Raw genomic sequence first — 24,982 nt, forward strand, 5'->3', positions numbered from 1 at the left:
GAAATCCTGGGTGGGGCTTGTGGACGGGAGGGGACTGCTGAAGAATTTTAAGTGGCAAGTTTGAGGCTGGAAAAGATTGAGGGTGCTCAAAGGAGGCGAGTGTCAGAGGTGTAGGGCATAAAATCCTGGGTCTGTGAACAAGATTGATATGAGACAAATGGTGAACTTATTTTTTTTTAAAGGCATAATTATTGTGTGGAAAAAAATCTTCTCACTGGATGTTGAAGCAAGCACATAAATCATGGGAGAAACAGTAACAAAATAACACCTTGTTTTTATTCTTCCTCGTCAAACGAGAGAAGGGTTGACAAGTGCTTTCTCGTCGATACTACACCCTTTTAATTAAAAATGTATACATAAATATAAACCATCTTGTCAATGTTTAAGTTCAGGTTTTGAAAACTGAGGAAGAAATGTTTTTGGTCTTAAAAACTTCAGACAAGTAATAACGTCATCTTTAGTGCTGAGTGCAAAGGGACGAGGCGTTGTCTTTGGCCACAGTTCCGCCTTAAATTGAGTGCTGAAGGCGCAGTAGCTTTATCACGGAGCGAGTAGGATTCAGGGCGCAGGAAGCAGTTCCAGTTATTACAGCAGGTAAATTTCCAAAGTGACAAGCAAGAGTTGTGAATTACAAATGCATTAGTGCAGCTATGTCAATTTCAGGTGAAAATAACAGGTGTTTGGAGAAAGGGTTACGACGTGTTTTCTTTCTCAAAGCCACAAGCAAAACTTTCCAGTGACAATTCTTTTTTTCCCTGGGCGTTTTCCTAACGGGAGCGCAATCCACTAGAAATGCGTTCCAAGTCGTGGGCAGCCGGACTACTGCATGCAGGAGTTGTTCGTTTTAGACCAGTTTCCATATTAGGTAGAACGCAAGATTCGGAGATAACTTTATGCAAACTTGTCTGCGCTGGAGGGGAGTAACCCAACTTTTGATGAGACGTAATAGGAAGCTTAACGGTATGATTCGAATTGGCAACCTTAAACCATGTGGTTGTTAGTAACTGCAGTAATGAAACGGTTGTATTAAAATTGCGAGGCAAAATTGAAGTGGATTTGGTTTGGAGTTCCCGGGATTACAGTTGTCGCAGAAAATGGTATATAGACGTTACTATTTGTGTATCTTTTAATTCTGTTCGACATCACGTACAGGATATAAACGCATCGTAGCATTTGCAAAGCCCTGGTATGAACTTTTGAAAACCATTAAAAGAATTTATTTGGATCCAAAATATAATTTTTCTTATTTTTCAGTTTGAATAGTATAAAGGCATCCAAAGTTAGAGCTCACAGGATGAGGAAAGAAATGGAGATTGAGATGAAACAAAAAGGGAGGCTTATAAATTTCAGGTTTGTGATACAGTAGAGGATCAGGCAGAATACAGAGTGCTGAGGAGAACTGTAAAAGGAAATAAGTGGGGCAAAGAGAATGTATGAGAAAAGATTAGTAGGTAATGGGGCGGCACAGTGGTTAGCACTGCAGCCTCACCGCTCCAGGGACCCGGGTTCAATTCTGGGTACTGCCTGTGTGGAGTTTGCAAGTTCTCCCTGTGTCTGTGTGGGTTTTCTCCGGGTGCTCTGGTTTCCTCCCACAAGCCAAAAGACTTGCAGGTTGGTAGGTAAATTGGCTATTATAAATTGTCACTAGTATAGGTAGGTGGTAGGGAAAACATAGGGACAGGTGGGGATGTGGTAGGAATATGGGATTAGTGTAGGATTAGTATAAATGGGTGGTTGATGGTCGGCACAGACTCGGTGGGCCGAAGGGCCTGTTTCAGTGCTGTATCTCTAATCTAATCTAAAGTCTTTTCTAACCATGCAAAGAGTAAAAAGGTAGTCAAATAAAAGACGGGGCCAATGATGGAACAAAAAGGAAATCTTGTGGAGGCAGAGGGCATGGCTGAGGGACTAAATGAGGACTTTTGAAGAGATGCTTCCAATGCCGTGGTAAGGGAATTGATGAAATTCATAGGATAAAGGAGGTACTTAAGTAGCTGGCAACACTCGAGCTGAAAAGTTTCCCAGTCCAGATGGGATACAACTTTAGCTGCTGAAAGAAGTAAGGGTGGAGACTTTTGAGTACAATCTTTCAGTCCCTCTTGGATACGAAGTGGTGCCAGAGGACTGCAGGGTTACGAAACTACATCCCTGTTCCAAAAAGGGGCAATAAATAAACCAGTAACTGACCAGTCAGCCTAACATCAGCAGTAAGGAAGCCTTTAGAGATAATAACCCAGGACAAAATTAATAGTGACTTGAAAGAACAAGGGTTAACAAATGACAGCCAATGTAAATTTGTTAAAAACAAATTGTGCCAGTGATATAATGGAGAGGGTTAATGAAGGTTGTATGGCAGAGCAATTGATGTATACATAAACTTTCAGGAGGCATTTGATAAAGTGCTACATAAGACTTTGTTGGCAAACTTGGAAACCCATGGGATTAATGGGGCAGTAGCTGTGTGGAAATAGAATTGGCGAAGAGACTGAAAACAGAGAATTGTGGTAAATAGCTGTTTCAGACTGGAGAGCGATATACAGTGATGACCACCTGGGCTGTGATGAGGACCACATTTTCCCTTTTTGATATATATTAGTGACCTGGATTTGGGAGCAATTTCAAAGCTTGGAAATGTAGTAAACAGTGAGAAGGATGGTAGTAGATTTCAGGAGTACATAGACTGGTGAAATGGACAAATGTGTAACAGAAGCAGGAGCAGACAGACCTGGAGGTTCACATACACAAAAGTCTTTGTAGGTGGCAAGACAAGTTGAGAAGACTGTTACAAAGTATTTGGGATCATTGGCTTTCTAATTAGAGGCATGGAATGCTAAACCTTTATAAATAACTGGCCACAGCTAGGGCACTGCATCCAGTTCTAGGAACTATATTTTAGAAAGTATGTCCAGACCTTGGAATGGGTGCAGTGGAGATTTATTAGGGATGTGTAACTTCAGTTGTGTGGCGAGACTAGAGATGCTTGGATTGTCCTCCCTTGGAGGAAAGAAGGTTAAGTGGAGATGTTTAGAATTGAGACATTTTGATGAGGAGTTCCCTAGCCTGGTGTTAACTGCCTCCACATACAGTTGGTAACTGTACCAATTCTAACAGTGATGCAGCCAGTTTCATTTTAAAAGGGGCCTACCACTGTGTGCCCATCTGCTTCAGGCGATGGAGTCCTATGACATAACTTGAACCACAATTACCATTTATGGTAAGAACTATGCAGTACACATTCCAGTCAGTTCCATGGGTAATTAGCAGAAGATGTCCTCTAAAGGCAAGTCTTGAATTTTGCTGTTGCTGCTCGGAGAGGGGGGGTGGGGAGCGGGGTAACGATGGGGATGCCTACAAGAATTAATCTGGGTGAATGCTGCCCTGGGAACCCTCTCTCCTCTGCAGTCATTTCCTCCCAACTTGCCTTGCTGTCAGCAGCTCTGACCTAACTTCCAATATTCAATCTGTTGTGCTGTGGTCAGCTGCATGTTTAACATCTTGCAACTTGTCTGGTGAATGTAGATGAAGCTGGAGAAATTAGGGTCTCTTCCCTGCCAGAATGGATGACCGACCAGTGCACTTTGCCAGTTGACGGATCCCATTGGTTTAGATGGGTTAAAATTTACCCCATAATGTTGCTGTTCGTGAAAACGCTTTTCCTATGTAATTTTAACCCCTGGTCAGTCACAGTGCAGATTGAAATTAAAAACAAAATGCTGGAAGTACTCAAAAGGTCTGGCAGGATCTGTGACGAGTGCAACAGGAGTTAACATTTCAGGTCGATGACCATTCATCAGAACTGAATTTGGATGAAAAGTCATCAACCTGAAACATTAATTCTAGCTCTCTCGGTGCTGCCTGACCTGCTGAGTACTCCCAGCGCTTTTGATTTTATTTCAGATTTTCAGCATCAGTAGTATTTTGCTTTTTATCACAGTACAGACTGTCTTTTGCTTCAAAAGTGGGTGCATGGAACTTTCTCCATCCGAACTCTGCAGTCTCCGCCAGCTCTATGGTCCGTACCCTCGCTCCACTCTTCTGAGTGGTGTATTGTGTGTTGATCTACTGCACTGTTAGCTCAGAACAGGATCCACACTGGAAACATTATCCTAATATTTTATTTGTAATGCTGATTGACCTGTTCATTTTCTGTATTTTTGTTTTGTTACAAGCAAGGTATCCCCCTACCCTCCTCACCCTTGTGCCAACTCCAAAATATCTATGGCGTTTAGACCTTGCAGAGGAAGGGAAGTAGCTGTGTTCTTAAGGGTATAGGGGAAATTGTAGGGCAAGTTAAGATAGATTAATTTTACACTTTTTCCCCCCCCCCCCATTGATGGCAATGACTCCAAGGGCCTTGAAATGGGTTACTTTTCTGCCTTTGGTCTGAAATATGAAGGAGGAAATGGTAGAATTTTGTACTGTTCGGTTGCCATTCTCCTCTCCACTTTCCACCCCCCACCCCATGAGAATGAATAGGTACAAAATTGTGGGCTGGTGAGTACAGAAGTGGGAAATTACAGCCAGCATGTTTAGAACGTGATCTGTACAGAAAACAGAAGTGCATTCTGTTACTTCAAATATTAGTTTCAATGTGTATGATTGTTACAGCAATCCTGCAAGAAGAATGTTCACATCCTAAGTTTCAAGAGGATTTTTAGCAGAATGTCCACAATGGTTCATTTCATGTTGGTCTTTTTTAAGGGGGTGTTGCCATGTCTCTTTTTTATCTTTGATGCAGAAGTGTGTGCAGTGACCAAATTGATGATTTGTGCGTGTTTTATTTTCTCTTACTTTTGATAAGATTCATTTGTCTTGCCAATGCTTCAGAGTTGACAGTGTCTCCTTGGACTTGTGCACAAAGACAATTGGAATGTTATTGTATCTGACATGGTATAAAGTTCTGGTGTGACCACATTTGTAATACTTGTCTGGATTTGGTCACCTTGGATTCCCAAGACATTTGAAAGGCTTTATAGAAGGTCAAAAATATGATCAAAGCAAAGTACTGTGGATGCTGAAAATTTGAAATAAAAACAAAAAGCTGGAAATACTCTGTAATGGCAGCATCTGTGGAGAGAGAAGAACAGTTAACGTTTCGAGTTGGGTCTGACTCTTCAGAACATATCTAACTTGAAACATTGACTCTGTTTCTCTCTCCACATATGCTGCCAGCCCTGCTGAGTATTTCCAGCTCTTTATCTGAAAGTAGCATCATTTTTTGACAATGAAGTAGGTCTTTTTCCTTTGGGGATAGGGGGAGAAGCTACTGAAGGCCATTTTAAGTGTCTTCGTGAATGTTTGAGAGGGTATTTGATAATTTGAAACTTGTGTGGCATCATACTAACAAGCTTAAAGTTACATATCTTGGGCTGGATTTTACTAGCGTGCTGCAAATTGTGGTGGCGCACTTTGAAGTCAGTGGTCCGCTTGCGTGGAGCGGCTCCCACTGAGCCCCCACGATATTTCACGCAGGACCTCAATTAAATGGAGGGGGCGGAATGGCTGCCCCCAATGTCGAGGGGGGCAGCTACTCTGTACTCAGCAAGGTGCCAGATGCCATTTTTAAAGGGCTGCAAGCCCTTACTGGCAATTTTTAAAGGGAACATTACCTTTTAATTTAAATAAAAACAGTAAAGTACACATCAAAGCCCCCCCATCAGCCAATAAATTTATTTCCTTCTCCACCCACCCCCCCCCCCCCTGCCAAACTTTGATCTTTGCCCTTCAACCCCTTCCCACCATCCCTTCAGCCAATGGAATAAGTTTCTTTTTTTTTCCCTGACCTGAAAGTTAAACTCTTTTTACCCCCACCCTTCCTCACCAGCGTCTCGCTTTGAATCCCCAAATAGGGATCGGAAGGTATGGGATATGGCCACTGGCTAGAATATCGGTGTAGGATGGCTGCCTGGTCCAGCTAAGTTAATTAACATGTATTTGCACCAATTCTATTCGGCAGATGAAGGCCCCACCACTGAGTGGCAGGCGGCCGCACTGAGGCTTTGCTGCCACCGATTAAAATGCAGTGGGTCCTTCTCAGTGGCAGGCGTCTCCCGGAAGAACTTACCATGCTCTCTCTCCATGACCCCCCTGACACTGGAGGGCTAGTAAAATTCAGCCTCTTGTATCTGACTGTCATGAACCCTAAATGAAGATACAATTAGTTGAATTTAAGTGAAATGGTTACAGGGAGGTGTCCAGTATGGGTTTGATACTTAAAGGCATGTTAGTGGATGAACAAGCAATATATATTGACTATTTTATCTTCTCTTTGCTTTATCCACATTTTTTTATCATCTGTGATATAGCAGTATAGGTCCTGAGCGACCACTTTTGTTCAGTCTGAGCTGTCTGATTTCTTCTGAATGCCATGATTGCACATTGGTTGGGATTTGAATTTCAAGGTGAGAACCCAACAGCTCTTGCTGGGTCATGGTTTGTGTTTTAGAAATAGATAGGAATTAATTTTGCTGTTGGTGTGTTTATTTTGTGGCTTTATTTGTTACAAATGTATCCTCATAGGAATATCTGTTTTAATGTACTGAATAAAGTGGTTGTTTCTCCTTGTATATTACACACACACATACACATCCCTCCTGTACCAAAGGCACTAACTCATTTGGGTACAGTTTGTTGTTGCTATTTGTCCTCTGACAACTCTACATGGCTCAAGAATGACCATGGGTTTGTCAAGCTGTTGGCCTTGGGAGATATTACAATTGAACTTTATCCTGTTCTTGCTTTGCATCCATACATATGTACAACAGGGATCATTGGGTGGTTATGAGGGTTGGCAACTTGTGCTTTTTTTTTCTTCCTGCCTCCATCAAATTTCCAAGTCCAGAGCAGTATATTGCTCATTGTCCTGTCTAAAATTTGCTTAACTAACTTAAATGGCACACAACAGGAATTGCATCTTCCAGGTCAGCATCACTGAGTAATACACCATATTAGTGAGTCAAACCAATGGTAATTGTCAAGTTTTTTTTTTTTTCACATATCAGTAATTCAGTCCTCCTACTTTTTGAAGTTCTCACTTAACAGCCAAATGCCTTTTTTCAGGTTAGAGTCCCAGTAGTGATCTGTGAACACAGTAACTATCATCTTTTAGTGGTTTAACTTTTTCTCCCACTTCTTCCTGGCCAAACCCATTTTCAAGAGCATTGCCGGATGGAACAAAGGGAAAGTTTTGGCTGAAGAATTTCCCCCATGTCTCTCAGAATTCTGAGAGCAGGGCAGCTGTCCACTTTCTGAATTAGGGCATGGTCTACAGAGTAGATGAAATAGGGAGTGGGCAGGATATTGGGAAAGAATGGCGAGAAGGTATTGCCATATGAGCTTCTCTTACTGCAAGACTATATAAACACACAGTTGTAATTTGTCTTTAGATTCCAGTGCTACCTTTAACCGGCATCACTGCTTCTTTTGAAGAGTCCAGTCGCCAGGAATATTAGGACAGTCCCTGAATGCACAAGTAAATTATTGAAAGAGTATTGTCATCTTGAAATTGTTTTGTTTATGAATGGAGAGAGAAGTTTTTTTTCCAAATCTTGTGTTCAATTGAAGACCTCTTGCTTTTTCTTTATACCTCCTACACTATTATCATAAACTTTTCAGGGCTGATTGAATATGGGTGGAGTGGCTGAAAAATTCCAGTCTCTAGTATTAAGAGGCTACATTCCATTTCCTTCTAATTCTCGCCTGACTAGCTCTACATTATAGTCAACTTGTAGCTAAATCACAGCAAGTTGTCAGTTACTTATTTCTGTCATTGTGTAGTTTAAGAGAAAAATGCTGCCCTCTTGGACTAATAGCTTGGTGCAACTGTCTGATTTGGGCCTGCCCTAGGAATCTCTGGGTATTTTGCTTGGGGAAAGTATTTTAAATGCCATTAATTGAAGCTGATTGTTTTGAGTGTACAGATTTCATTTAAACTTTTTTGAATTGTCATAAATAATTGTGTAGTTCTATTTTTTTTAATTGGACAGTGACCAAATTGATTTTTTACTGGCATGATTTTAAAAGTTAATTTAAAACAATGTAGTTTTTCATTGATGCAATTTAAAAACTGTTACACATGGGAAGCATGCCTTTTTTGAACTCCACAATTAGGGAAAACGGAGTCCTGCTGACACCATGTTGGTGAAATGTTCTGGTAAAGATTAACTGACTTATTGATTATTTGCTAGATGTTAAATTCTAGATGTTGACCTAATAGATAAAGGCAGCACCCATATAAGCCTAAGATCTCCAATTTGATTTCTGGTTAAGGAGCCCAGCTAGAATTGCATTTTGGTTTTAGTGCCCTGGACTAGGGCAAGGAAACTGCTTGGGCTCCCAGTCCTGAATTATGTCCATTGATTCGTACTAAACTTGGATGTATTGGCAAATAGGCTTTCAAGATCAAGTAGCTTATTGATATTTGTGTATATGAATGGTTGCTGGCATCGCAGAACTGTAGTCCAGTAAGAAATCCACTGGAGGGGTTTTGGGGGGGAGGGATCAAGGGAATGGGACCTTACTCTTTAAAGGGGACAGCAGATCCCTGCGTGATGTTTAAAATTTAATTTTGACTCTTTATAAAGATGACATTGTAGAGCCAAAGGCATGTGAAACATCCCCTTCAAATTTTGCATCATAAAGCGGCTTCTGTTTTGCAATAATGCAATGTGCTGTAGCTCGACTGTATAGGCAGTTCGGCCAAAATGTGCCAGGAGTGGGTAGAGAAATATGAGGAACAGCTGTACAGGTTGTACCTACAAATCAGCTTTTTAAACACTTCAGAGGCAGCTCATTAAAGTACATACATGGGTTTTGGATTCATTCTCTTCGATGTAAAATGGTGTGTTTAAGTGTTATTTTTTCTTTTTCCCCTCTTTTTTTCTCTCGCTCTCTTTTCTCCCCCCCCCCCCCCCTTCCCTGTGCGACCTACTTGGCATAGAGAGCCTTAACTGTTATTGTTTATTGTACAGGTACTTTTCACCCAGGCTAATGGTTAATCTGTTTTCTACCATTTTTTCAGCTTCAGATTGTTGTGTACTAAAAATATTTTAAATATAAAATCCCAATTAGAAAGCTGTTAATAAATTGCAGTAGACCCCTAATATTCCTGTGCTTTTGCATGTTACTCAAAACAGCCTTGATAAAATGTATTTTTTTTTTTATTCAGTTTTCTACAGCTTAAAGTAATTCATTCACCTTCACAGGAAAATGTGTTCATTATTGAGCACAACATAGAAAGAGGCCACATAATTTATGAAGTAACCTTTTTTTCTACAACTTTTTATGTCAAAGGGTGAAGAAATGAGGCTGGCAGCTGAATGGCTTGCCTTCACTCATGTTGAAGTACAGGCAAAATACTGTGGATGCTGGAAATACTCAGCAGGTCTGGCAGCATTTGTGGAGAGAAAGCGAGTTAACGTTTCAGGTCTGTGACCTTTCATCAGTATGTCCAGCACTTGGGGAATAAAAACAAATGTTGACTTAGGGCAGGATTTTGCTCTGCCCTTGGAGGAGGGCAAACTGGCAAGGAATGTCGTTCACGATGTTGCCTGGATCCCGTGCTGGTGTGGGGATGGCTGAGGACTGCCTTCCTGTTCCAGGCCAATTGAGGCCCTTAAGTGGCCAATTAATGACCACATACGGGCCTCTTCATGTCGAGTGGCATCAGGGGGAGTCCCCCCTTCTTTGGGGCAATCCATGGCCCCCAGAGGGGGCCTGTTGCTGATGTCGAAACAGTATGAATACAACAACTTTAATTTGTTCCAAAAAAATCTCATCATTGAGGTACCTTTTTTTAATTAAGAAAACCCAATATATTTTTAGCCTTGGGCTGCACATAAAAGATAATTGCATATCATGCATGAATAACTGTAGTGCTGAAGCTGAACTCGTCTTCAATAAGGGGACTCCAAAGTGTTTCAGACCAAACTGCAATCAGCAGGATATTGACATTGTGCCCCCTGCATTTGACGTGGTAAGTTAATGATCTTGGTCAGATAGAGCTCCAGTAATAGACCAAAAAGTAGGGAATGAAAAGTGTTACTTGCATGACATCAAAGCCCCGATCTTTTAATCTAACCTGCCTAGCAGGCACAAGATAGGCTACATTTTTTTAAAATTCTGACCTTGAATCATTTTTAAAATGGTTGGATTTGGAATAGCTACCCACCTACAAACAGCGGGTAGCCAATTGGCCCCTTACCCACAGGGACTGGGATTTACCAGTTGGCGTGTGGGCTACACAGCAGCTGGCAAACGGCCAGTGCAACAAGGCGGCCTTGCGGCAGGGGGTCAACGTGCCTCATCCTATGAGGAACCCGCCCCACACCGGTCACGGCCGCTGGGCCACAGCTATGGTCTCTTGCTCTGTGTTGGCAACTGCCACCTTGCCTAGTGGGGCTGTCAGTATGTCGCTGCTGGAGGGCCTCCCGTTGGCCCTCTAGCCTCTCCTGTCCTTGATTGGACAGTGAGCTCACTCCCTGGCCATTAATTGGCCTGACTGTTCGAAAATAGCTGTGGGCATGTCAAGCCCACGCAGTGTAGGCTCGAGACACAGAATTTTTCCTGATATCACATCCCGAAACCAGATTAAAAATCCAGCCCGATGAGTTCAGGTTACACCTCATCTGAATTTACTCTTCTTTGAAGTCAGTTGTGCAAAGTTGGACCAGTTTCTGATCTAAATCTGGGGCAAAGTCAGAAGCCTTTTATGCTTTTTCTTTTCAACTGAAAGTTTGATCTCTGTTGTTTTCCTTCATGACATCTGTTTAATTATGACAATATGCTCTAACTTTTATTCCATTGGAACCCTGATTCTGGAAATGCTAAATCACAGCTATTTTTGTGCCCTGTGGTTTGTTGTCTAATTGTGTTCAGTTGGAAATAGAACTGTCTTGCCTTTTGAAAAATTGTGTGAAACACATTTATTTTTTTATGAAGTTAACTTTTTTCCTTTAAGCCTTGGATCAAAGTATTTGTAGTAATGGCATAAAAATGCTTGCCTGAAGCAAATTCTGTTCAAGCTTGATTTTTGTTTGTCTGGTCTTGCATCATATGTCAACTTAGTAGTTAATGTATTTTGGAATCTTCCAACAGTGGGCTGGGTAGGATATTCTAACTCCCCACCTCACCGTGTGATTCCGTTTTATCTTCACAGCCAGCTGCCTTCCCCATCACCAACGTGCAGCTTACCTACAGCTCAATGAACTGACCATCACCTGCAAAAGCAAATGTTTATTTAATGTTTTTATCCTTTGTTAAACTTCTATTAACTTGGTGTTATTTTGCATTCATTTATATTTTGAGTCTGTCTTTTCAATAAAGATCATTAATGTCTGGTGGTGAATAGCTTGACGGTTTTTTAAATGAAAAATTCCCTAAAAAGCAAGAATGTTTTTTGATAAATGTACAACTCTCTGGTAATAAAGTGAGATTGCTTACTGGGATTAGCCCCAGAGCTTGATCACTGTGTGGATGACCTAGTTCATTTAACACATGAAGTGATCGTTATTTTAATCTTTAAATCTCATGACTCCATTTCGACTGCTTTCATTGTGCAGCTCTCTAGTACCTTGCACATCATGAGCTTAGACAATTTGCAGGCAAATTAATGCCGCATTTAATGGGCTGAATTTTACAGCCCCCCCCACAAACAAGACATTCAGGGTGGGGGGGAAAATGCCTCCAGCAGCAGAGGCCCACCATGGGCCGTAACACCAGGAAGGCTGGGCCCGATATTGGCAGTGGCGAGGCCTCATGGCAGCCCCCCCCCTCCTCTTTTTTTTTTTCCCGCCCCCCCCCCCCCCCCCCACCCCCAGCTCTCAGTGACGGGGCACCCATTAACGTGTATCTAAATCCATTAAAATGAACAAATTAATCAGATCTCCGCCATTCGTGCCAGTGGCCGGCACCCCCATGCCTTTGTATCTCCATGCGGGAATCTGAGACAGAATGCTATTGGGCGGGGGGAGCAGGTAAATCTTTCAGTGGGGGTTGGGGAAGCGGCGTCAAAGTAATTTCATTGGCGTAGGGGGTGGGAAGGGCCAGGTGCACAAGGTTTTGGGGATTGGAGAGGGCAGGTAATTAATTCTATGGTTATTGGGGGGGATGGTGGGAAAAGAGTAAAAAAAAACATTAATTGGTTTAACTCCATTCTACATCAGTATATATTTAAAAGGAAATGTAGGGCTCAAAGCCCTTTAAAAATGGCAATTACAGTGGCCAGGCTATAAATTTCAGCCCAATGTAAATCTTGCAGTAATTTGTGGCAAGAGATGCCTTGAGAGTTGTGGATTATCGCAAATTTGCCGTCCACTTGCCTGAGTTTCAAGAAATTGCTGCCTTTGTGCATTAATTAGCAAATAAATGTGCTACAGAAGGTTCTGTATCACAGCTGTGAGTGCTCCGCCATTGAGTGTCCTCAAGACAGAGGTTGATTTAGGTTTTTTCAGGGTATTAATGGATATGGTGATGGTCCAGTAAGGTGCATTTTGATGTGGATCATCCATGATCTGGTGAAATGGCAGTGCAGGCTTGAAAGGCCAAATAGCCTACTCTAGCTCCTATTGTTTTTAATGTTGAGATGCTGCGCTCCATCAAATTCTGAGTCTCTTACTAAAAGGAGGTATTCTATCCAAATCTGATCCTGTCTGCGCACCATACCAACACATTTGCTCTTTATGGTAAGGAGTGATGGGATAACCATGGTTTTATTTTATTTTTTCCACCCCCCCCCCCCCTTTTTTTTTCCACAGCTGCTGTAGCTACCCCCACCATGGCTTTGGCTTAGATCTGTTAACTCTGACATCCAAGTTGCCTAGAACCTTTCTGGCCTGTATGATGCAGTACTGCCTTGTGTTATGAAGTGCATTCTACTCGCCTGAATTATTGAGAAGGCAATAAATCAATCCTTTATTTTCATAAAATAATAGTGCAACTGCTGGCTGGAATTTTTCGCATGGTGGACAGAAACAGGCCATCGACTGAAAAGTCGGCAGTCCTGCCTCCACTGCGCCTGGGGATCCAATCCAGATTTTACAGTCCCCAGGCCCTTTTATTGGTCTTGGGTGGGACTTCCACCTCATTTGAGGCAGGAAGTCCTGCCTAATGGAGTTGTTGGCCAATCAGCAGGCTGGCAGCTCTTAGTTCCAGCTGTGTCACTGGGAGTGATGGCCACTGCTGAGACTGCAACCCAGCTTCCACATGAAGGGAAGGATGTCCTCAGAAAAAGATAGGTTTTTGGGGCCTGCCAGGGGTGATTGGTCAGGCCCCGATGAGGCAAGGAGGGTTGATTTTGGGGGGGGGGGGGGGGGGGGGGGGATGAGTGGTGCGTTGGGGGCAATTGGGGCATCAGGGGCAGCCCTCTGGGTACAGGGTGCCCGATCAGGAGGGCCCCCCGAGCCCATCAGAAAGTCGCCTACTTTTGTTGGGCAGCTTTTCTGCAGCCTGGGCTGCCTACCAAAAGTAAAATCCCTGTGGTGGTGGGCGGAGGCCCTTACGTGGCGGTTAATTTGCTAATTTAGGGGCCCTGATTGGCTTGGGGTGGGCAGGCCATTTCCCGCCGCCGCAGGAATGGGTCAGGAAGGGTGCCCCGAGCCTCCCTGCCCATTCTTTTGGGCAGGGGGAGTGTAAAATTCCAGCTGCTGATTTTTTGAGCTTCAAACATTGTACATAAACTATGCCAATGCCATTCAGCAAGAAATGTGTATGTTCTTTATTGTAGAATGCCGAACTTTGGTGGCGGAAATAACTGTGGCGTCTGCAAGAAGATTGTATACTTTGCTGAGGAGGTGCCGTGTGATGGGAAATATTTTCACAAGTCCTGTTTCCGCTGCTGTGAGTATTTGGAATTTGAACTATGCTATCTTGATACTCAATTTTTAAATTTCTTGCTAGAAATATTTTCATCTTTTTGTTTCAGAATTGGGGGGGACAAATCAAAAGTCCAAAAGTCTTAATTTTTTTTTAAATGGCCTTCTGTTGGAGCCCAAACACTGGATTTTCACATACTGTAGAACAAGATTTCCAAAATTATTTACAGCATTTCTTTTTAAGGATGCCAGTATTTTTTGTGCACCACAAACTTCAGTAGACAGCTCTTTCTGGTTATAGAGCAGTTGGTAATGTCCCCTATGCATTTTAGTTAATGAATTTTACAAACAGTTTGTAGATTACTACACTCCACCATTAGCAGCTCTGGAGTGCCTTAATAATTTGCTTTTTCTCTTCCCTGGTCTCCTTCTCACCACCCCCACTTGTCGGTTTTTTTTTTATTAATTGGTACCTTACTGGGTCACGAAGAACAGGGGTGCTTCCCTGGGTTTTCCAATAATGAAGTCCATGAGCCTCCAGACATCTACTGCATCACTTTCTTCCACCCACTCTTTCTCTCCCTGCCCCCCCAACCAAAAGGCAGCTTTCTGTTTGTTTATTAAGAATTGTGTAAACTGAAATATTGCTGACCAAAGTATTCTGGTCTACTGATGTAATGCACCGTTGTCTACATTACCAAATAACAACTAACTGGCTGAACAGTGAGTATTTGTTTCCGATACCCGCATTAGTGCATGGAAGGAGCTGGCTCTCTGTATTCCTAATTTCTGCTGCAAAACTAAAAAGCCCAGTCGAACAACTTGCAAGTTTCTTATGAACTGTTGGGAGTTGTCATGCTCTGCCCACTTCTGATACCACAAATCCCCCAAATACTTCTTTGCTGCCTCCATTTATCAGAAATCTATTGGCTAATGCCTGTTCCTGGAATGTTAAACTAAGGCCAAGCTTTAATTAGTCACAGTTTAGAAATACAGCTGGGAGTGTTCACCATATCACTGTCAAGGCAAAGGATAAGAAAAGTTATAGGGGTGAAGGAGATGGAAAGAATTTGTTACTGCTTACCACCACCACCCACCGGCCCCACCTTCAGCCCTTGCCACCGAAGCTATCATTTTTGATTTTTTTTGTTTTGAATGTACAGCATTTCTTGTGACAGCTCTTGGCTGATGCTGTAGCCCCCATCAGCCAAGTGGCCTGTAGAGGGGAAGATTTGAAATGATAAACTTACAGGGAAGAGGAACAACTAATAGGCATATCTGAGGCAGGGCAGTTTTAAACTTGAAGAAAAAGAGGGCAAGAACAATAAAGGAAATTCCTCAGTGTAATGCACTGTGACATGCAATGTAATTGACGTACATCTATATACAGATATGAAATGCTCCTTCAAAACTAATGACTCCCTTCTTAACATTTTTTTAAGCCAATCTCTCTCCATTCATCAATATTGACTTTAATGGAAATATAAGCTGTTTTTTTTTCCTCTATTCAGTCTGTTGTAAATGCTAACTTGAGCTTTGTGTATTGTACCTAATTCCATATTTGAAACAGTGCTGTTATTTTTACATGTATAAAATGGCATTGTTTGATTTCTTTGATCTAGCACCATCTATACTTTGTCTAGATTTTTATATTCAATACTTAAAAGTTAAGTCTGCATTAGGTTTGATTTTTTTTTTAAACTAAGGGTGCACACGGTGGTGGGGGGGGGGGGGTGCCAAGTTTAGATGAGATGTTAAAACCGAGGTCTTATCAGTTTTTGTAGATAGACATTATAAAAGATCCTATGGCACCATTCATTAAAGGAATTTCCACTGTCTTTGACAACAGTTATAAGTCAACCAATATGGTTAGACCAGGCTGCCCAGGAGAAGATTCGAGAGAGATGACCAGCAGCTCCTGCATGCCAGAAGCCAGCTGCCTTATGACCAGGATTACCTGGGTTCCATGACCCATGCAGCATGAGGAGCCAAACACTTCCCACATCCTGGTTCTGAGATGGCGCCTTATTGCTGGAAATTCTTTACTTCCATCCTTAACCAATTTTGACACTGCTGAGTGAAATGGAAACTGCTATAACCTACTGTGCTCATTAGCAGGTTAAGCACAGGAAATTCGCATCCTTGGAGGCAGTGGCTAACAGATAACCATTTTCAAATGAAGCCAGCGGTGACTAACTGGCAGATTGTGGAATGGCTCCGGAATCGCAAGGAAGCTCGAGGGAAGCTGTTCAAAGATACACATGCACTGGAAGTTGTGTTCCCATGCAGTTCCTTGAAGAAAATTGCCATTGCTGTTTCAAGATTGCCAAAACCCTGGAAAAACCAAGGAAATTCACTCCCATGCTGTTCTTTGTTTTAGATTGTATTCTATCAATACAACTGAAATGACTATTTTCCCAGTCATTCTGCTTGTGGATGTTTAATTGTTCATGACTCTCCAGGCCCACCCTTTGCTTTTGGATTTTTACCCAAAACTAAATGCGTAATGCTGCATTTAGCTAGATTTGCCATATATAACCCAATCCCCTAACTTGGGTAAATTGGATTGCAAGAAATTGACTTTGATCTAAACTTGCAACCCATTTACACATTATGTCCTCTGCAAAGTTATGACTGATTTTTATTAATGCCTTCATCTAAATCTAAATTTTAAGGAAAGTGATGAACCACACCTATCCCAATACAGAGCCCTGCAAGGCTCCATACATTGCAGCCAGTTCCCTAACCACCATAATAGTTAACTTTATATCATTATAAATATACTTTGTTCTGATAGCACTTTATCAAAGTTGCTCTGGAAAAGTTTATATAATATCTACTGGACCATCACCATCCATTAACTTGATCATTTTCCCCAATTGTAAATTCCCACCAGCATATTTTTTTCAATCCCCTAAGGGTTTTAATTGGGTACAATGCATGGAAGTCTTTGGGTGCAATTTCTGTTGATTTTGGATATTTTACAGCACTTTAATACTATGACACACACTGCATTTCCAGGGTCTAACATTTTTCCATTTTAATTACCATAGAATTAGTTGCTAGCTACAAAGCCCTGCAGTTGAATCAGTTTAACAAATTGTTTGCAATGTATCCAGCTGCTGTAGATTGATTTTAGGTGCCAAGTGTGATTACTTTATAGCACTACTGTATTCCATTTTTAATCTGCCTGTAATGGTCAGTATTGTTAGAACTTAAAGACTTTGACAACTTTTCTTTGGTTATCAAACAATGCTGTGATCCTAGATTGGTCAAATGGAGACTCCTGTCCATAAATGTTCTGCTGGATGAGAACCGATTTTTATCTGCGCTGATACAAACGCCTCATGTCCCATTATCCGTGTAGCAGCTTTGCTTGGTCAGGATGGAATGTGCCATAGATGAGGAGGTATTAGCCATGGTAGGAACCCAAATAAAAACCATGATGCAGGTTTGTAAAGTCGAATGTAGATTAAATATTGAGACAAGAGCATGACATTTTCTACTAAATGCAGAGCACTTTCCATTCTGGGTATCCAGCTGTTGAGAACTCATCCAACTGGTGCTTTCAGTTTTAAAGCCTTTGTGTAGGATTTGCCAATATAATGTCGAAGACTAACCGTTAATTAGTTTTTTTTTTAAACTGGTTTGTCTGACTGCCATATGAGTTGAAAGGGAAGCCAACATGTTGGAATGCTTCTGAAATCAAAGGCTGTCTGCGTTGAATATTCAATATTTTTTTCATAAGTAGCTCATTAAAAAGTATGAGTTTTTGAAAGGTGTGCTAGCTAAACTAAAATGGCTCCAAATTATAGCTCATCATATCCTTCAGTAATATTTCCTTCATCTTAGTATTGCTAATAGGATCATGGTATTTCGGAACTATAACAGCCAAATTTAGTTTTGCACGACGGATCAGAATAACATTCCAGCTGATGCTATCAACGCCCTTTTTTTTTTATTTCCATTGAAACCACTGTTTCAGGGAAAATGAAAATTGTTTGAACAGAAAGCTGGATGCTTTTTCAAAATATTTCTCTTGTGACACAACTTTGGCATTTAAAGAATTCGTGAAGAAAAGAAGTCTAGACTATGTAGTCCTTGAATGTGTGAAGATGAATTTTAGACAGAAAAATAAGAATTTGTTTAAAAGGTACAGTTCTTCAAACATGAAAGTCAGTAGCATAGAGTTCCCCATATAAATGTGTGAATGAGTTCTAAAAGCTTAATTTGTTTACAATATTCCTCTAAATTTATATTGCCATTGTAGTAGCTATGTGAAGAAGTAGATTATTTGCAAAAGTGTTTTCAGAATTTAACTTGGAAAATAAGTTAATTGCATTGGAAGCATCTCTGCACGGAGAGCATACTTAATACTTTAGTTTAAGCACCAGAACATGCCTCTGGAATGTAGGAGGAAGGTTTTCAGAAGAGTCTCAAAATAGCACTTTACACTACTAATACCAGCACCACCATTAAATAGGTTTTTTTTGAAAAAAAAGTTTATAAACCTAAAACTTTCCAAATTTCTAATGCACTGGCAGAGAGTTGTGGTTTATGGCCAAAACAAATTCGCACTGCAATGTCTGAATGGTAGAGGTTTATTGGAAGTTGAAGTAAGCTTGGGAAATAATCTCTACTTCCTGCCTCTTTGTTTTGCTGCTGGTGCATCTTTTAGGAGTTACTGGTCCTGTTGGGGGTGGTGAAAGGTAGTGTGTGTTGATTCGATTAAATCCTAAGCTATTATCAGGATAATGGCATTTTATCCTTGCCCACTAAGAGGAATAAATCTGATTGAGCCCATGGCAAAAATGGGTTTTAACTTTGAGTTAAAACAGAAACGAACAATATATTAGACTGCATGACAAAATAGACTAGGCATGAATGCAGGAGCTTGTATCAATTAGAGTGGGGGAGGGGATGGTAGGTGTCAAAATCCAAATCATTGGTTTATAATTTTTGGTGATTGTAGACTATTTGGTGTGGGGAGGGAGGAGGTGGAATTTTAACCACCAATAAAGGGTTGGATTGGGTTGGGTGGGGATTAAAGTGTCAACAGTCTGAATCTGACTCGAACCCACTCATTTCTGATTTTAATGGAGGTGGGCAGACACTCTCTCCCAGAAGATGGGTTGGCACTTTATAGACACAGCTCCATTTATAATTTAATTTTTATCTACAATTTGAAATTAACCCTGGCTAGCTGGCTTTCTCAGGCCTTGGGGAAACCTGCCAGCTAAACCAAGGTGAGGGACTGCTGATTCAGCAGTCCCAAGTAAGTTTCCATGTGCCTGCCTGGCCAACTGGCCACAAAGGGAACCTGTCGGTGAGGTTGTGCACAAGTTCATGGGGTGTGGAGGGGGAGCCCCAACTTCTGGGTTTCTTGCACTCCAGTAGCCCCCTCTGCTCCCAGCAGGTTAAGAAAGTTGAAATTTGTCTCCTCCATAAGTCTGCTATGATGCTGTACAATTTCAAAGATGTTCTTTTATATAGGGACTCCTATATGCTTGCATGCTTGAACTGCACTTTTACACTAACAAGCAAGATTAAAATTCACTTGAGGGTGACCTTTAAATTACACTTGGGTTATATTTTCCACAGTGCACGCATTAAAATACAGCCCAAAACATCCCCTGATATTTTTTTCTGATATTGAAAATCTAAGACAATAGAAGTGGCCTGTTCATATAATTTAAAAATGAACTGAGTGAAGTTCCTTATTCGAGGTGGAGAGTGTATTCTAGTGAGTGGCTGTTGGAGAAAATGACAGATGATTTTAAATAGTGGAACTCTGCCCTTTAGAAATGTCTAGCGGCATACCAACACACCGTGCTATGTGCAAACTTGTTTTTGGATTTGTCAGTAGCTAGGTATTTGCGCTTGCAGGCTGAAAGACTCCATTAATAATCCTCTGGTTTGTTTTCAGTGACCTGTAAGAAGAACCTTGACAGCACTACAATTGCTGTGCATGAAGATGAAATCTACTGCAAAGCATGTTATGGAAAAAAGTATGGACCCAAAGGCTATGGTTATGGCCAAGGTGCAGGTGTTCTGAACACAGACACTGGAGCACGTTTGGGGATAAAACCTGTGCAGTAAGTGAAGTTAAATCTGCTGCCTAGAATGTCAGGCAGACTCTATCCTTGTTTCTTGTCTTGCTTATTGCACTAACTGAAATAAAGGCAAGACACAGTCAAGCCTAGACATGAGCTATTTAGGCAATACCATAGCTTTAATTGAACAATCCCTTTCTTTTTCTCCCACTTGTTTTCCTTAACTCAGTGATTAGTTATGTTTTTTTTTTCCGCATTGCCTTCTATGGTGCATCACCCTCACTTTTTTTTTATTCTATGTTAATGCTACCCTCAGTAGTCTGATCCATTCCCAGTTTCTGCCTGTGATAAATGAGATTTCAAGCTGCTAACTTATTTAATCAACTGCTGAGGTGATCATTCCCTAAGTCTTCTGCTAAATTGACGCTTACACATTATCACATTTTCTAACTTACCTGCTCATTTTCAATTTAACTCTGTTCCTAATTCTCAACAGTGTGGGGTTTTTTATTTATCAGACCTCTGTTTAGGTTACTGAATAGCTTTATTTAACCTGCATAGACATTAGGCCTTGCCTCTAACATGTTTTAAATAATAACTGCTCAAAAAGTACACTTTTTTAAAGGGAATAAAACTGCAGTATTTTTCCTTGTTATTGGCTCTTTAACACTTGTATTGCTTTTTCCTTTTTTAATTTCTTATTTCCAGTCTAAACTTAAGTAACTTAAATTCTTAGTTGTAAAAAAATTCCTGTTTTTTTTAAGTCCGAGGTACAGAAGTTATTGATGTGTGCTGAATTCTATTCTGATCCCTTTCATTTTTTGGGGGGTGAATGGGGAGCAAATGAATGAACCTAGTTTGAATTCGAAAACTGTTTCACTTTTGTGGAGATTCTGCCTAACGTAGGTGGAATGACCTTGCAACTTGAAGTTAGTGCCAGGAGGCCTGACTCATTTGGAGTGTGGACCTCATTTGAATGCGGACCTCATTTGAATGTCATCATTGAGCTCTGTTGCAGCTCTAGTGAGAAATCGGCCAGCTCCTATGCTGTGCCGTCTGTTAGGTCAAGCTGGGGAAGCAGGTCCCAGAGGGAGTATGGGCTGACAACAGACCGTGGTGCCTTTTTATGGAGACATCCTGCTCTTCCTGTCCCCACAAATTCTCCCAAATATAAAACACTCCACACATTTGAATTGCAAAATTTGAATGCAGGGTTGTGCAAGTGACATCAGATTCTTGTGTGCATATTGTGCAGCCTTGTGCCTGAAACAGGCAGATATGCTGCTGTTACAATTTTCAGCTGGGCTTATAAATTGATCAGCTAGGCCTTGAGTATCAGTTGGGTGGCTAGGGTTTCCCCAGCCCCCACCCCCATTCTCTACCCCTAATTTTGAACTGCTAGTTGCCCATTTTTCAAATGATAAATGAATGGTTTTTACTTCTCTCTCCTTTTACCATCCAAGGCCCCAAACACTCCTTTCAAGAGAAAGTGACTTGCTTGTACTGCTTTCAATTTAGTGCACTATAAATGTGTTTGGCCGTTTTTATATTTTCACTCATTGAGACCTCCCACCATAGCTGGGTTATTGGGCACTCTACAGTAGAAGTCAGCCTTTCAATAACTATTGAAGTGGCATTGATTTGAGTCTGAGTTGGCTGCCTACCTACCCTTATCTCCAGGGAAGAATTTATCAGCTTTCAAATATTTCAGTTATCGGCCATGGTAATCTCCTTTTGAATGTCGTCATTTGTAGAAAAAATAGTGCATGAAAGATGTTCACTAACAGTACGAGAATTCTAGATTTTTTTTTTTTAATGCAGTCTTTCATGAATATTTTCCTCAGCAGGAAATGGGATTTAGGGTTTAAAAACAGAACTGTAAAATGGCGAACAGTTATTTCTGGGGCAGAGCAAATTAACCAAGTCCATAGTTTGTATCTTATTCAGTATAGTCACCTCTGCTCTTAGGCCAAACAATGTCAGCATTTAATTCATAACCAGTTCATTACAAACTCCGTTCTGCAACGTAATTACAGCATACCATCATGTACATTTATTTTTAAAGGTAAATCAGGATCATCTTGTTTGGTTGCATCCCTTTTAACGTTCAACACCCAGTGTTTGAAGCCTGCTGTGGATGCTATACACAGAACATCCCAATTAAGGAAATGGAAGGAGGTTTTCTCTGTCCCCACTTTGGGATTCATGGGGCTTAATTTGATAACTTTATACCACTTTCCTTGGTTGTAATGTAAAGGAAGCTTTTTTTTTTCTCTAGCTTTTTGAATGTGCTGATATATATTCTGTCCATGATTATCAGGTCAGGCAATTGCCAGAATCATGGTACCACTGGAAATCTCCTTTCTTTCTCTTTCCTCCCTTCTATGTCTACAGCTGATACCAGCATGTTGACTCTTGTGATCTGCTTTAATTCAATCCAAATATGCACAGTGGCGCAGTGGTTAGCACCGCAGCCTCACAGCTCCAGCGACCTGGGTTCAATTCTGGGTACTGCCTGTGTGGAGTTTGCAAGTTCTCCCTGTGTCTGCGTGGGTTTTCTCCGGGTGCTCCGGTTTCCTCCCACAGCCAAAAGACTTGCAGGTTGGTAGGTAAATTGGCCATTATAAATTGCCCCTAGTATAGGTAGCTGGTAGGGAAATACAGGGACAGGTGGGGATGTGGTAGGAATATGGGATTAGTGTAGGATTAGTATAAATGGGTGGTTGATGGTCGGCACAGACTCGGTGGGCCGAAGGGCCTGTTTCAGTGCTGTATCTCTAAAACTAAATATAAATTTGTACAGAGAAGCCACGATAGATGATTAGGCTACTGATTTACACCACCCCCGCCCCCCCGCCACCACCACAACTCTGTGTTGAACACTTGGAAATATATCTTAGAGATACATGGCTGGGTAGTTGATTAAAATATTTAATCAGCTCTAACTGTAGATATGGTCTATTGTAACTTGTTGGTTTCAGTTTAAAATTTTGCATTTACAGAAATCCACCTCATTGCCCCACCACCAATGTCAATGACTCCAAGTTTGCTCAGAAGTTTGGCAGTTCAGAAAAGTGCTCTAGATGTGGACAGGCAGTTTATGCTGCTGAGAAAATTATTGGAGCTGGAAAGGTAATAGAACTCTCTTTTTTCCTGAACAGCTTTTTAATTTTGTTTATACAGTTGAGGGTACTGTTTAAAATCTGGATATTTAACATGCAGTCTATGCCTGTGGGTGCAATTTCTCATTACTCAAAATATTAAACTATCCAGCAATTCTAAAATAAATTTTAAACAAAATGACACTGGGGGCTGAATTTTAGCACCCCCCAAAGAGCAGGATGGTAGTTTTGGGGGGGAAAGAGAGTGTAAAATGGAGTGGGAGGCTTTGGGGGCCCTTCCTGAACCGCTCCCACCTCTGTCGCCACTTTATGTAGGGCGGTGGTGATGAAAAACAGCCTGCCTGCCCCAGGCCAATCAAGGCCCTTAAGTGGCTACTTGAGGGCCTTCGCCTGCCTCCACAGGGATTTTACGCGTGGCAAGCGGGCGTTCTAGACCTGAGAAAAGCTGCCTGACGTAGGGCTGCCTCCAATGCCCCCAACACGCAGCGCCCTTTTGTCGACCACCCAGTGAGTGGTGAGCCTGTGGAATTTGCTGCCATACAAAGCAGTTGAGGCCAGAACATTGTATGTTTTCAGGAAGGAGTTAGATATAGCTCTTGGGGCGAAAGGGGTCAAAGGATATGGTGGGGGGGGAAGTGGGAACAGGTTACTGAGTTGGATGATCAGCCATGATCCTAATGAATGGCGGAGCAGCTCAAAGGGCCGAATGGCCTACCCCTGCTCCTATTTTCTATGTTTCTTTGTCCCAGCAGTGGCCACTGGTCCCAGTGGCACTGCTGGGACAGAGCTGTTGATTGGCTGGCAGCTCCATTAGGTGTGACTTCCTACCTCAAGCGGGTGGTAGTCCCGCCTCACACCAATTACAGCCCAGCGACCCGCAAAATATGGGTTGGATCCCCAGGCGAGACAGAAGCAGGTTCACCACCGACTTTTCGGTCAGTGGCTGGCTCCCATCCACTACGGGTAAAATCGCAGCCTAGGTTTTTTTTTTTTAAATTTTGAATTCACCATTTAAAATAAATTTCAGATTGAGATTGAAGGGCAATTTTTAAGCAGTGGAAACCAGGTTGATAACCCTACTTCCCCTTCTTTCTCCTCCCTACCCTGCCCCCCTGCTGTCTTCTATTTCTGAGCAACAGTATCTGCTTGAAGCCAATCTGGGTTCGAAATGTCATTGCACCTGACTGTAATTTTATCTGTAGCCTGAGTGGAGAATTTGTGGCTTTTCTGCAAGTGAAAATAGTAGGAGGCTGATCTAGAGGCCCCAAAAAGTTAATATTTTTAACGAACACATGTCTCTCTTCCACCCTCGCACCCGGCAACCCTTTCACCAGCCCAATTCCTGCTCTTGGGTTATAGTCAGGGCTTGAGAGAATATTAAAGTCTATCTGCTTGAAGCTCTATACCTAAAGCTGGCTGACATAGAAATGTGAACATGGAAATATTGGTAGATAAACAAATAACTAGTAAATGTTGTTTTAAAGTTTCTTTGTCCTTTTTTTATCCATATGATTTTAACATTTAAATTGTACACTCAAACAGGATATTTTTGGAAGTCATTTGCTCAGTAAGTCTTTTACAAAATCTCCCTCTCCGACCTGTGGCATAAACAATAAATGTGGTAGGATATATAGGACATGGCTTATGATTGGGAACCTCGTGTTGTAAATCTGCTTTCGTTTCATTTTTTTTTCCCCGCATGGTGTTGACTGTTTCTGACGGAAAACATGAGGGCAAGATTTTACTGGCCTCCCCAAGTAGCGGGGCCGGGGAGCTGTGACAGGAACAGCAGTGGCTGGGTGGCCAATTTAGGCAATAAAAGACCCATTTTCCCAGGCCACATTTCGCCAGTGGTGGGGAGGCCACCAGCTGCATGAAGGTGTCCTTCCAGTAGCTTCCCAGTTTGGGGAGTTGAAGTTGGGTGGTCCCATTGCATTTCGGAGGCTCCATGGCCCTGGGGATGGGTGGCCCCGGCAGCAAAGGCAGGTTGCCCGCCTGG

The 24,982-nt window shown here is 41.8% G+C and overlaps 1 protein-coding gene across 1 annotated transcript in view; it reads left to right on the forward strand.

Annotated features, from left to right (window-relative positions):
* The first annotated feature begins 485 nt into the window (after positions 1–485).
* Positions 486–24,982, forward strand: part of LOC137383844 (cysteine and glycine-rich protein 1-like) — a 29,825-nt gene continuing 5,328 nt past the window's right edge. Inside the window, exons 1-4 of the mRNA XM_068057145.1 lie at positions 486–594; positions 13,721–13,833; positions 19,735–19,903; positions 22,864–22,993. Of these exons, the coding sequence (XP_067913246.1) occupies positions 13,722–13,833; positions 19,735–19,903; positions 22,864–22,993 (411 nt within the window). The 5' untranslated portion in view covers positions 486–594; position 13,721. The remainder of the gene's footprint in view (positions 595–13,720; positions 13,834–19,734; positions 19,904–22,863; positions 22,994–24,982) is intronic.

This window comes from Heterodontus francisci, chromosome 25, assembly GCF_036365525.1.
Source record: "Heterodontus francisci isolate sHetFra1 chromosome 25, sHetFra1.hap1, whole genome shotgun sequence".
Lineage (NCBI taxonomy): Eukaryota > Metazoa > Chordata > Chondrichthyes > Heterodontiformes > Heterodontidae > Heterodontus > Heterodontus francisci.